Below are 12294 nucleotides of genomic sequence, written 5' to 3'. Positions count from 1 at the left end.
TTACAGATAGTTCTCCTTTTTCCCCCCTAGACACCCTCCTCCCCATCTCGCCCCACCCCCAAGCATTGTTGTCTATGTCCGTTGGTTACGCATACATGCATATAAGTTCTGTGGTTTATCTCATCCATTCCCGAGCTCTCCCCCGTTCTCTGAGGTTTGTCAGTCTGAACTATACTCCTTTATTTCTCTGGCTCTATTTTGTTCATCAGCTTATTTTGCTCATTATATTACACAAATAAGGTATTTGTCTTTGTCTGACTTGGCTTATTTCACTCAGCATAATACTCTTGAGGTCCCTCCATGTTGTCTCAGAGGATAAGAGATCTTTCTTTCTTACAGCTGCATAGTATTCTATTGTGCATATGTACCACTGCTTTTTAATCCACTCATCTATTGATGAACACTTGGGTTGTTTCCAGATCTTAGCGATTGTAAATAGATCTATGACATATAGTTGTTTTAAAAGATTTTTAGTACCTTTAAAATAAACATTATTATGTACATATGATATTAATATGACACGCATGGAAACAAGTGTTTTAAAAAATTTTTAAAACAATGATATGTCATAAATCTAACCAAGAAGGATAAGTTACTTATATTTCAAAATATGATAAATAAAAATATTTACATATATTTCAGGGCACTATATATTAAACTTTCAGAATTATTTAAAATATAAATTAGATATGAGTTAATAACTATGCAAATATCTAGCAAAATACATGGTTTTTCTTCTAAGTACTTCTCTATATTTAAAAAAACAATTCTATCATAAAATTATTTCCTTAGTTCACATATTATATATCTTAGACAGAGATTAAGAGAGCAAATCTTCCTCATCACAATTCTCTCTGGTCCGTAATGCAGATTTTAGAAAAATTTAATTTTTAATAATACATGACACACATAGCGAATACAATTATTTATATATTTGCATATGTAATACATGTATAACTTGTATGAGTTTAGCATTCATGCAATCCACCGGCATTCTGAAATCAGGAAAACAAAACAAAATCCTGACATTTGAAAACAAAACAAAACAAAATCCTTCAAATTCCACTATTCTTATTTGGCAAATGAATATAATCAGGCTTGTCCATCTCTTATTTTTAGTTAGTGACTGTCTGAGTATTTTAGATACATGTGCAGGCATAATAGTAAAGCATAATATTTCCTTTCATCAGGAAATGCTAATGTTGCACCATTTGCAACAGTCAGATGCGCTTTGATACCTCTTCTTTGGGGAGTAATTATCAACCTTGGTTTTATTGCACCCTGGGATATAGTACAGTAATTACAATGGTTCCTATACATTTTTCTAACACCACCACCACCCCCATGTTCACCTATTTTTAATTCACTTTTAATGTAACCAAATAAATACAAAACATTTTATAAATAGACATTTTATATAATAAACATTGTGAGAAAATCTGAATGTATTTCTCCAAAGTAAAATTAACCTGCCCAGCCAGTGTGGCTCAGTGGATAGTGTCACCCCATGGACTAAGAGGTTCCCGTTGAGTCTTGGTCAGGGCACATGTGGGGGTTGCGGAATTGATCTCCAGTAGGGGGTGTGCAGGAGGCAGCTGATCAATGTTTCTCACATCAATGTTTCTATCTTTCTCTCCCTCTCCCTTCCTCTCTCTCTATCAAATCAATAAAAAACATATTTAAAAAAAGTAAAATTAACCTGTAATTTACATGTTCACCGATAGATGCCCAAGTTCCAGCAAAACATAAATAAAATGAGGGGAAAAAATGTTCCGAGTAAGCACCACTGAAATGTCTTACTGATGTTAAAGAGAAATCATGAAATTGTACCTTTTAAGATAGGTGTCATTTTTTTTAGTCTGTATTGACAGCTTCTGCTATATTGCTTTTAAGGCAACAAGTACTTTTTTTTATTGACTTAAGCTAGTTGCTAATACAAAATTGTTTTTCCTTTGCATCCTAGTCAAAATATATTTAATTGAATCATTTCGTCTTCTTCAAAATGATATTGACCATTCAAGTTGATAAAAATCTTTATCAAGGACTTGCTTTATTTAGGTGATGAAGTTTCTTACATTATCTACATTGAAAGGTTTCAAATACAAAATGATACAATAAAAAGAAAGATACAAATAGGATATAAGAATGAACTCTAGAAAACTGTTAGAGAACAGAGATTTTTGCATCTTAAATCATAAAAGGATGCTTTAAGTGACAAAGTCAACAAGGAGACATAGTGTTTTCATGTAAATAAATATATTTATAGTTTTATTTTAATAACGTGGTTTAAACCCAGCCTTCGATCATGCATATTATATGTTACATAATAATTCAAATAATTTAAAATATTTTAATAACATAATTCTGAATGTTACCACCATTAACCATGATTATTTCATTGCTTCACTGCAAAACAGAGAACTCAGTGCAACCTGCTTTCTTCCCCTTCACTCTGGCTGTTTTGTTTCCCTGCACCCTGCCTACAACAGTGAGCCATTCTCTGGGCTCGTCACTTATCCTTGCAATAAACTACAACCTTAAAGAGTACTTTGTTGCGCCCTGGCCAGTTTAGCTCATTGGTTGGAGTGTCAGCCCATGGACCACAAAGTCCCAGGTTTGGTTCCTGCTAAGGGCACCTACCTTGGGTGCGGTTCATCCCCGCCCCGGTTGGGGTCATGTGGGTGGCAACCACTCAATGTGTCTCTCTCACATCAATGTTTCTCTCTCTCTCTTCCTCCCTCTCTCCCTCCTGCTCTATCTGAATATAAATGCAAAAATGTCCTCGGGTGAGGATTTAAAAAAAACAAAAACAAAGAGTACCTTGTTGCTTCCTAGCTATTTGATAATTAAAGTGAACTATAACAGAAAGTCAATTTATAAGGGACAAACCAAAGTCAAGTGGCGATGCCAAGTCTAGGAGATAGGCTTTCATTTCTGACACATTCAAGAAATTTCCCACCATATAAGCTCCCTATCTAATAAACTTTCTTCACTTGTTTAGTGATACAGTTTTTGACCTTCTACAGTCAGAATAAGATTCTTCATTATTCCATTTGAAGACATCCTGCTTTCATCTTTTTATCTCAATGCAAGAAAAAAAAAATTAGAGATAACTTAGTTCTTCAGTAGAAACTGTTCCACTAGGATGGGGGAAACTAGAAGCACTGTTTCCAAACTAATCCAATATACGTAGAATATGTGGTGAAATTAAATGAAGACAAAAACCACAGAGACAAATGGTATGGATAAGAAATTTGAACAAAAAATATGTACTGCCAAGTGGAATGTTACATTCTAGAATAGTTGCACATAGAAAGAAGTGTAAAATAAAAGTCTGTTTTGTTTTAAAAGTACAAGAATAAGGTAGAAATATGTTAGTTATAACTTTCCTCAACATTTTATGAAATTCTGTACGAAAGCAAATGTGTGATATATTTGGAAGGGAAGCATTTCTGATTTACATACTCTGAGATATAGCTAATATATAGAATAATAGAAAATTGATTTTATTCAACATTTAATATGTCACCGATGCGTGATAGAGTCCTTATGGTCAAATAATGATTTAACCTAGGTTGAAATATATACTGGTTTAAATAAACCTTCAGTGCATGTAGGATTCCACAGGGCCTTGAAAAGAAGAAAACAAAAATAAATAAATGAATGACATCAAATTAATAAAACAAAATAAAATAAAATTTAATACAAACATATAAAATGCTTAAACACTTAAATAAAAAAAAAACACAGACCAACATAAAACTGTTCTATTTATGATATTCGAAGTCAATATTGCTATTAAATTTTACTAAAAATATTTATATCAGTAATGCTTACAGGTTCCCAATTTCCAACTAAAGACACTTTACTATTTAACACAATATGAAAGAAAGAAAATTAATGTACTAAATTTTATTATTTCCTTGGTTTTGTAAAGTGGAATAAAAAATAACAGTTTTACTCAACTCTTTAATCTTTATATTCTTCAAGTAAAAAACTTCAGAAAAGTTAAATAATTAGGTAACACATAAGTGTCACATGGCTCTCCTGATATTGTTGTAAACCATATTTAGTGGCAATCCACTAAATATGTAGGGTTGGGGGTTTGGTGGATGAATAAACTGTAACCTTGAGGTATGCATTCTCATGGCCTGGCCAGCCAGGGATCAAAGTATACATGTGAATAGATAAGGTACGCATGATGGGCTGGAACTCTGCCCTGAAAGCACCCAATGGGCTTAGCACCTGAGCGTGAATGTATTTGTTATGTATCTTTGCTAAAAACAGGGAGAGACAGCTGAAACAGGAAGTATGCTGGGCTTGGCTGTAAGGTCAGCAAGGAAGCAATCTTGAGGACTTAATTACTTAAAACACCATGTAACCTCGAGAACCACTTTGCAAGTAGATTGGGCTGCATCCAGAGATCTGGAGCATTTGATCCCTTGAAATACTCCCCCTCACTCCAAGCAGTGTCTGCTTGTAGTTCGTTGCACTGTGACAACCCCTGGCAGGCCTAGAGAGTTGGCAGGGAGGGAGAGAGAGAACTGATACTATGTAGTACTGACAACTACAGGATAGTAGGTTATACATGACTGATAACTTCAAAAGAAGTTCTGTGAGCCCTGGCTGGTTTGGCTCAGCAGTTAGAGCGTTGGCCGCGGTCTGGAGAGACCCAGGTTCTGTTCCGCTAAGGGCTCGTACCTTGGTTGCAGTTTGTCCCTGCCCCTGATTAGGTTGAGTGGGTGGCGACCACTCGATGTGTCCCTTTTAAGTTGATGTTTCTCTCTCTCTCTCCCTCCCACTCTATCTGAACAAAAAATAGAAAAATGTCCTCGGGTGAGGATTTAAAAAAAAAAAAAAAGAAGTTCTGTGATATGAGAGATCACTCTCAGTTTGGGTACTCAAATCAAAGATATGGGATTAGAGCCTAGCCACAAATAAGAGATATATTATAGGGGAGGGTCATTCCAGATGCAATGGTTAAAAACAACAAACAAACAAACCAAAACTATAACAGCAGAGACAAAACATAGCAATTTATGTTGGAGCAGTTTAAGTGGGATAAAAGGTTTATGTTTAGGAACAGTAGGAGCTAAAATTGCATAAACAGGGAAGGGTATAATTTTAGCTGCTATGGATGCTTGTTTGAGGAATGAGAATTTTATCATTTAAGCCTAATGAGCCATTAAGAGAGAGAGAATTTTAATTATAACACAATGTAAGCTGTGTGGGGTTTTTCTTTTGCTTTATATTTGCATATTTATTTGTGTTACTATATAGATTAGAATGTATAGAGCCTGTAAGTAGGAGGAAAAGATCAAAACCAACGTAAAGCAGTCCTAAAGCAGCAAGCAATATTGAAAGGCAACTATTCTTCATAATATGATTTCCCCTGTTGAAATTCTTGTTCCGGTTTTGCTAACATTTGACCCATCACTCCAGTTATAGCTCAAGGGCAACATCCTCAGACGGTCTTTCCTGATGAGTCTTTTCTAGGTATAAGATCTCCTCTTCACCTGATTCATCTCTTAGTTTCATCTTTCTGCTTATTTCCACCATGAACCTTATTACTGTGAAATTCTCTTGTGTAGTTCTATCATTTATAATTTATTGTGTGTCTTCATCTACTAGAATATAAAATTTATGAAGAAAGGGAACTTGTCTCTCCCTCACTGCTATAATCTCAGTGCCTGGAGTACCCTTAATTTAAAAAAAAAAAAATGACTGTCTACATGAAAACAGTGAAATACCTCATGAAAAAAGTAACCACAGGGCTACTGTACATCATATAGAGGTGCAATATGTATTTGCCAACCAAACACATTTATAAAATAAAAGTCGGCAGAATCATCAAGATAAAGATTTAAAAGAAGCCCAATGTTCAGTATCTGTTCCCCAAATGCTAGTTGAATAAATGTGAAAAAAACAGAGGAAATATATTTTTTATATATTATGTATTTTAGAAATGTGGAATTCTGCTCTCCAAAATTGGAGGATGTCCCAGTGGCCTGACCCACAACAAATCTAAACTTAAGTCCATCCACACTTGTGGGAAATGCCTCATTGTTTAGGAAACTGAGCATACCCAATCACATTCCTCCAACTCAGCTTTAACTAGCTCATCCTCCCCTAGCACACAGGCCCTGGCAGCCTGACCAGGCGATCCCTGCCCTCCCGGTCAATCACATTCCCTTTTGTGATGCTGCTTCCAATGCTCCATAAAACTCACTCTTGCCCCAAATCTCTTGGAAAGAAGGCCCCACTGCTTGTGAGGCACTGGCTCCCCAATTCATGGTTCCTTCCCTTGAATAAAGGACATCAAACTCATTACTAAATTATAAACTTTTGTCATTTGACAGATTGGAGATGAGGATGCCATCTGAAGAAACCCGCTGAAGATTCCAAGGCTGCCTCCCAGACACAGACGGAGGTACCCACAGAGCCGGTTAGTTCGCTGCCCCTCCAGGATCTGCCATAAGCTTCTCTCAGATTAAGCTCCATTTATTTTGCATTCTGAGCTCTTCCATGATGTTGTTTGTTCTAAACCTTCCCGCTAGAAAATCAGCGTTTGAGAGACTACAGATTTTTCACAGGTTGAAAAGGAGGGTATGAGACTCCAGATTTCTACAATAAGACTTATAGGTATTGGGAATTATGCACTGGCAGCCAGAAACAGGAAATTTGCTTATATTAGAAAAAATAAGTTCAACAAGAAAAACGCATGGCCACTTCCCAATCAGAAAGCAATAGCGCACCTTTAAGGACTCCTGCCCTTTTTATGCTAAAGAAATTAGGTGCAAACAACTGTCTATTCCTAATACATCGGCAACAAATAACCAAAGATAATTTAGAATTACAGTGACAATTCAGAGGCTCTTATAATCTAGACAAAGTTATATACTTATAAAGAGCCTTGAAAGTAGAGTTTTAAACAATAAACAAAAAGAACCGGATACTTTCTTTGATAGCTATGCTAATGTGTAAACTTCTGAATAAAAAATTTGTCACTTAAAGATTCATAGCAAAAAGCCACCACACAGTTAAAACAATAGTAATCTAAAAAATCAGAAAAGACAATCCACTCATTGACTCTAGTCTGGACTGTACCTGGTCTTCCCCCTTCCTTCTTCCTAACTACCCTGAGATGCTTAAGTCATAGTTGGAGCTCCCTTTCCATTCTGAAGATCTTATCACTCGATTCCTTTTTTAACTCAGCCAATAGAAAATCCTAATAAAGACAAGGATGCCTTAAATTTATTCCCCAAACTAAACCACTTTCAATTTTACACCATGGTCCAAGGCTGAACTCTGAGTTGTAGTAAAAGCCCTGAACCAAAGGAGAATCCTCAAAAAATTTACCGAGGAATTTAGAATCCTGATGAATGCTCATGAGCCAGGACTCCCTGATCTAGCTCAAATGATATACATTCTGGTGGGCCCCAAAACTGGTTAGAGAGTCAGGCGGGATGAAACCTAAAGAGGAACTTAGATCAGAAGTTCAAGCCACTGCCAGAGATGCTAGATGAGCTCATAAAATGGCTCAAGATTTTCTAAGGGCTGTTCCCAGAGAATTTCCACTAAGAATAAACTGGACTCTTGTTCAATCTTATAAACAAACAAACAAACAAAAAACCAAGGATGAATCAATAGCAGATTGTAAAACTAGATTCAAATCTTTATTTCTGAGATACTCAGGTTTTACTGATACAACTTCCCCAAATCAATTTGCCCTCAAGTACCTTTTTTATGAGTGGTTTCTTCCTAGATCTTTCCAGTATGACTGACACAACAGACCAGAAGGAGAAACCATGAATATTGATGACGTTTGTATTCTGGCTGAATATTTTCACTGTCCTTTAGTATTAGAAAAGAAAACCCATCAAACCCATGACCATGCAACTCTATGGGTCTCAGCCAACAAACAAGCCGCCTTATCATTTTAAACTTCAAGGGACCTGACCTAAACAGTCCTGGCCCCCAGGCCCATGTCACATCTCTGAACAGACAGGACAGTGGAAAAGAAACTGTCCCCAGAGCAACATATGCTGGACTTATCTTCCATACCTCCAAAATGACCACAGTGACAGGGCCCCTAGGGAAATGAACAGAACTGCTTTCTATAGTCCCTCTAAAATAAACACAGTGAAATTCAAATAAAAATAAATGGAGAAACAGATACAGCTTTAGCAGATACAGGAGTGACCCTACCTATGTTGAGTTTCAGCTTTTTAAAGCAAGCACCCCTCCAAGTGAAAAACAATATAAAATAGTGAGGGTTTCAATAAGACACAAAGAGACTATCCATCAAAATCAGCCCAGATGACTGACCCTAGGACCAGTCTCCTACAATTAACTTTTTGACTTTGTAACTCAAGCCCTTTGAATTTAACCAGCCAAGATCTTTTATCTAAATTACAAGGGCACACATTTCACTCCCGGGGAGAAATAATCCTCGAATCCTGACCAACCTGAATAAGAATTATTATGTGCTCTACAATTTGCCATAGATGACATTGAAGATGAGTCCCCCTATGACACTCTAGAGTTAACTGAAGCTCCCTAGTCTTTCTGGCAACTTCATTAACAGACAGTGAAGAATCAAGAGGGCTGAACCCATCAAAGTCCAAACAGAATCTACCAAACCTTTGCCTAAATTGACTAACTATCCATTAAAACTGGATGCTATGCAAGGGCTCACCCCCACTGTCAAATCCCAATCCAAACACATTATTATCACAGGTCCCAACAAATTCTAAATGATTTACAGTGGCAAACTTATGTTCACTTTTCTTTAGCATCCCTGTGGTCCCGAGGAGACAAAATTTATTTGCTTTTAAATGAAAAACCAGCAATATACTTAGATTGTAATGCCTCAGGGATTTATGGAAGTTCCCACCTATTTTTCCCAGCCCTCTATCAATAGGATCCTATAATTCCCACAGGCATCTTACTCTATAATATGTGATGATCTGATGCTATGTTCTCCCATTAGGAAGCCTCTAAATTAGACTTAATATACAGAGTGGGGTAAAAGCAGATTTATAGTTGTGAGTAAGCAAAAAACAGAGCTTATTCTTATATTATTACTTATTAATTATTGCATTATTTTCCATACAAATTACTGTAATACTACCTTTGCCCCACCCTGTATTTATTCCAACAGTTGGCAAACAAAGGTCACAAGGCCTCAAAGGAAAAACCAGTTTTGCAAACAGGTTGTTCACAGTTTAGGACATAACTTAAATACTCAGGAAATTTCACTCTTTCCAAAGTGTATGTAATTGACACAAAACTTTCCAAAATCAAAATTAAAAAAAAAAAAAAAATCTTAGAAGGCCTTTAGGCCAGGTGGAATATTGCTGGCTTTGGGTTCTTAATTTTTTCTTGGCAGCTTCCCCTTTCTATGGAACACCAAGACCTCCACACCGAGCTCTTACTATGGAAAGACCAGCATGGACAAGTATTTATTGACCTTAAAACAGCCCTTCCAATTACCCCAGCATTGGACCTACCCAACTGTGACCAGTCCTCTACCTTACTCCTCCATATATTGACCCAAATCCCCCAGTACTGGACCAGTCTTGTACCTTATTGCTAATGCAAGGAGAATCAGCCTTTAGGAGTTTTAACTCAAGACAAAGGAGAAAGAATGAGACCTATGGCATATTATAGTGTCATGCATGGCTTTGCTTTCTATGTAAATATACCAGTGAATAGATGTTAATTAAATAATTTTTTAAAAAGTTAGACTCACTAGCTACAGCTTACACAAACTGGCTTACAGAGGTCACAGCTGAGCTAAATTAGTACAAGCCTCAGCATATCTGACCTGAGGAAATTATGTTTATCTCCAAACACCTTATGCTGTTCAGAGTCTTCTAAACTCAGCTCCAGCTCAACATCTTTCCTCAAGTAGACTCTTCTCTTTACTCATGGCCTGCTTTTATCTTCATTTAACGTGCATCTTAAAATCCTAATCCTACTACTTTATTTCTCTTATCAGATAAGAGAGAAGAATGTGACTGAGACATATTTTCCAATTAATTACCTATGTCTGGATTTAAAGCATATAACCCAAATTAAATTCTATATGTGGACAGGTCCTATACCAAAAAGAAGCAGGGAAAATATTAAGTTGGTTATACAGTCACTGCTGAATATGAGTTCATTGAATGAAGACCGCTTCCACAATGTAATTTAGCATAACAGGCAAAATTATTTGCCTTGACCAGAGCATGCACAACCATTAAGAAAAAACCAATTAACACTGACAAAGACAGCCACTACACCGTTGGTGCAGTACGTGATTTTGGAATGTTATGAAAACAGAAATTTTCTAATTTCAAGTGGCACTACTATTGAAAATAGGTGCAAGTAGAATAACTTCTCTCTGCCATTCTACTTCCCTCTAAAATTTAATATAATTAAGATGGAGACTCGCACTAAAGGAACTAAGTCCAAGTACCAAAAAATGTATTGGCATATTTTCATGCCAAAGCTGCTGCATCCCGAGGTTGATGAAATACACTGCATGGTCCAAAGCCCTATTGCTTTTTTAACTCAACTTCTCACACCACAGGTCAGCATTTCACAACAAATTACTTTGCCTGCAGGGGCACAACAATACTAGAAAGCGAAAGGCTATAAATTCAATGAGACCTCCCAGCTCTGCAGAGTCAGGAAGGCCACCTGATTCTCCCAGAGTCTGATGAGGTGCTCCTACTCCATACATTACATCCCATGTCACACTAAAGAACAGGAAAAAAAAAAAATAATGCAAATTAAGGGATGATATTGGTAGGAAATTTACTGCAACTATTTAATTGTTGCAAGACCTGTCAAAATCATAATCCTGGTAAACCATCCATGTTTCAGTGGGAATAACTCTGACCCTGAAGAAAGCATTTGAACATTTGCAACTGGATGTCATTCGATTGCTCTGGCACAAGGTTTTTCAATATAGACCAGTAATTGTTTGCTTATTTTTTAGATGGGTTGAAGCCTTCCCGTGTAGAAAGATCAATTCCTTTTCTGTTGCCAAAAAACAGCAGCAACAATAAGAACCCTTTAGAACATGTTATCTCAACTTGAGATATACCTAGAGAAATTTCCAATGACTAAAGGACCTATTTCACTGGACAAACTGTACAGTCCCTCAATAAGAGTCTCCATACCAGGTGGCATTGCCATGGTCCCACCCATCCTCAATCATCAGAGAAAAGTTGAAAGACCCAAAGACATGCTCAAACTTGAACTGTCAAAGTGTTCAGAATCCACAGAACTCCCATGCCCTAAAAATGTACCTTTAGCCCCATTTACTGCAGGGAGCACACCAAACGGAAAATACAAATTAACTCCTTATGAGATTTTCACAGGAAGACTCATGTCCCTTATGGTCCAACCTCATATTGACATGTCTCTCATTTGTCCTGAAATGATACAATATTGCAAGTCTCTCATGTATTACACTAAGGTATATTTCCAACAGGTGGAGGAAGCCGTTCCAAACCCAGATTCTATTAACTTCCTTCCTCGCAACCTGAAACTCGAGTCTCATTGAAGAGACATAAAAAAAATAATCTGCCTTTGTACCTCCAGTAGAGACTCTATCAAGTGCTCCTCATCACCAGCACCGCAGCCAGGATTCAAGGCATGGGACCCTGGCTCCACATCCCTCAAATGAAGAGGGCATGACTCGATTCCAGGGCTCATATTCCCGCCATTAGCCTTTGTCTCAAGTAAACTATGTCCAACCAAGTGGCAAGTCAAGACTTCATACTTGAACCTCAAACATAAAACCTGTCCTTGTTACCTTTATGCTGGCACTGGCCTGGAAGGATCGTACTGTCATCTGTACGTCTCCCAGGACACTGCTAATGGGGATGTCCTTCTAGACTGCAGGATTTGCCATCAATAACTCTGATCTGTCCATGATGATGAATACACCGGGTCCTCCCTCTGACCAGTTTTTCCTCCATTCCCAATGTCACCATGAACTGCAATCAGCTCCCCTAGAAGTTCCTTACCAAGTCTGACTTTTATAGTCCGAACACCCCGGGCCTTGCAGTAACCTGTCTTGTCATAACCGTACAAGCTCAGACAGAAATACCTTTAAAAACATTCTCACCACCATGTTCTTATGATTCTCTACATACAAACTGCTCCTGGCCCAGAACTGTATGTTTTTCTACAAGTACTTTCCTGCACAGTTAAGTGTTTATATTTTAGAACAGAAAATTATCTTCCCAAATGCGATCCATACTCATCTGGATAAATGAAAAATTCCCAGGCAAT

At 37.2% G+C, this 12294-nt stretch overlaps 1 protein-coding gene across 2 annotated transcripts in view; it reads right to left on the bottom strand.

Moving 5' to 3' along the window:
• Positions 1-2776: 2776 nt before the first annotated feature.
• CCSER1 (coiled-coil serine rich protein 1) overlaps positions 2777-12294 on the bottom strand; it is a 723258-nt gene continuing 713740 nt past the window's right edge. The window contains exon 10 of one of the 2 annotated variants that reach the window (XM_036243021.1): positions 2777-3630. In XM_036243021.1, coding sequence (XP_036098914.1) covers positions 3571-3630 — 60 coding nt within the window. In that variant the 3' untranslated portion in view covers positions 2777-3570. The remainder of the gene's footprint in view (positions 3631-12294) is intronic. The other variant, XM_036243030.1, reaches the window with a different exon arrangement.

The sequence above is a fragment of the Molossus molossus genome, unplaced genomic scaffold (genome assembly GCF_014108415.1).
Source record: "Molossus molossus isolate mMolMol1 unplaced genomic scaffold, mMolMol1.p scaffold_m16_p_1, whole genome shotgun sequence".
In the NCBI taxonomy this organism is placed as follows: Eukaryota; Metazoa; Chordata; class Mammalia; order Chiroptera; family Molossidae; genus Molossus; species Molossus molossus.
Note: the sequence above shows the minus strand (reverse complement) of the source record. Positions and strands in the feature narration are given on the sequence as shown.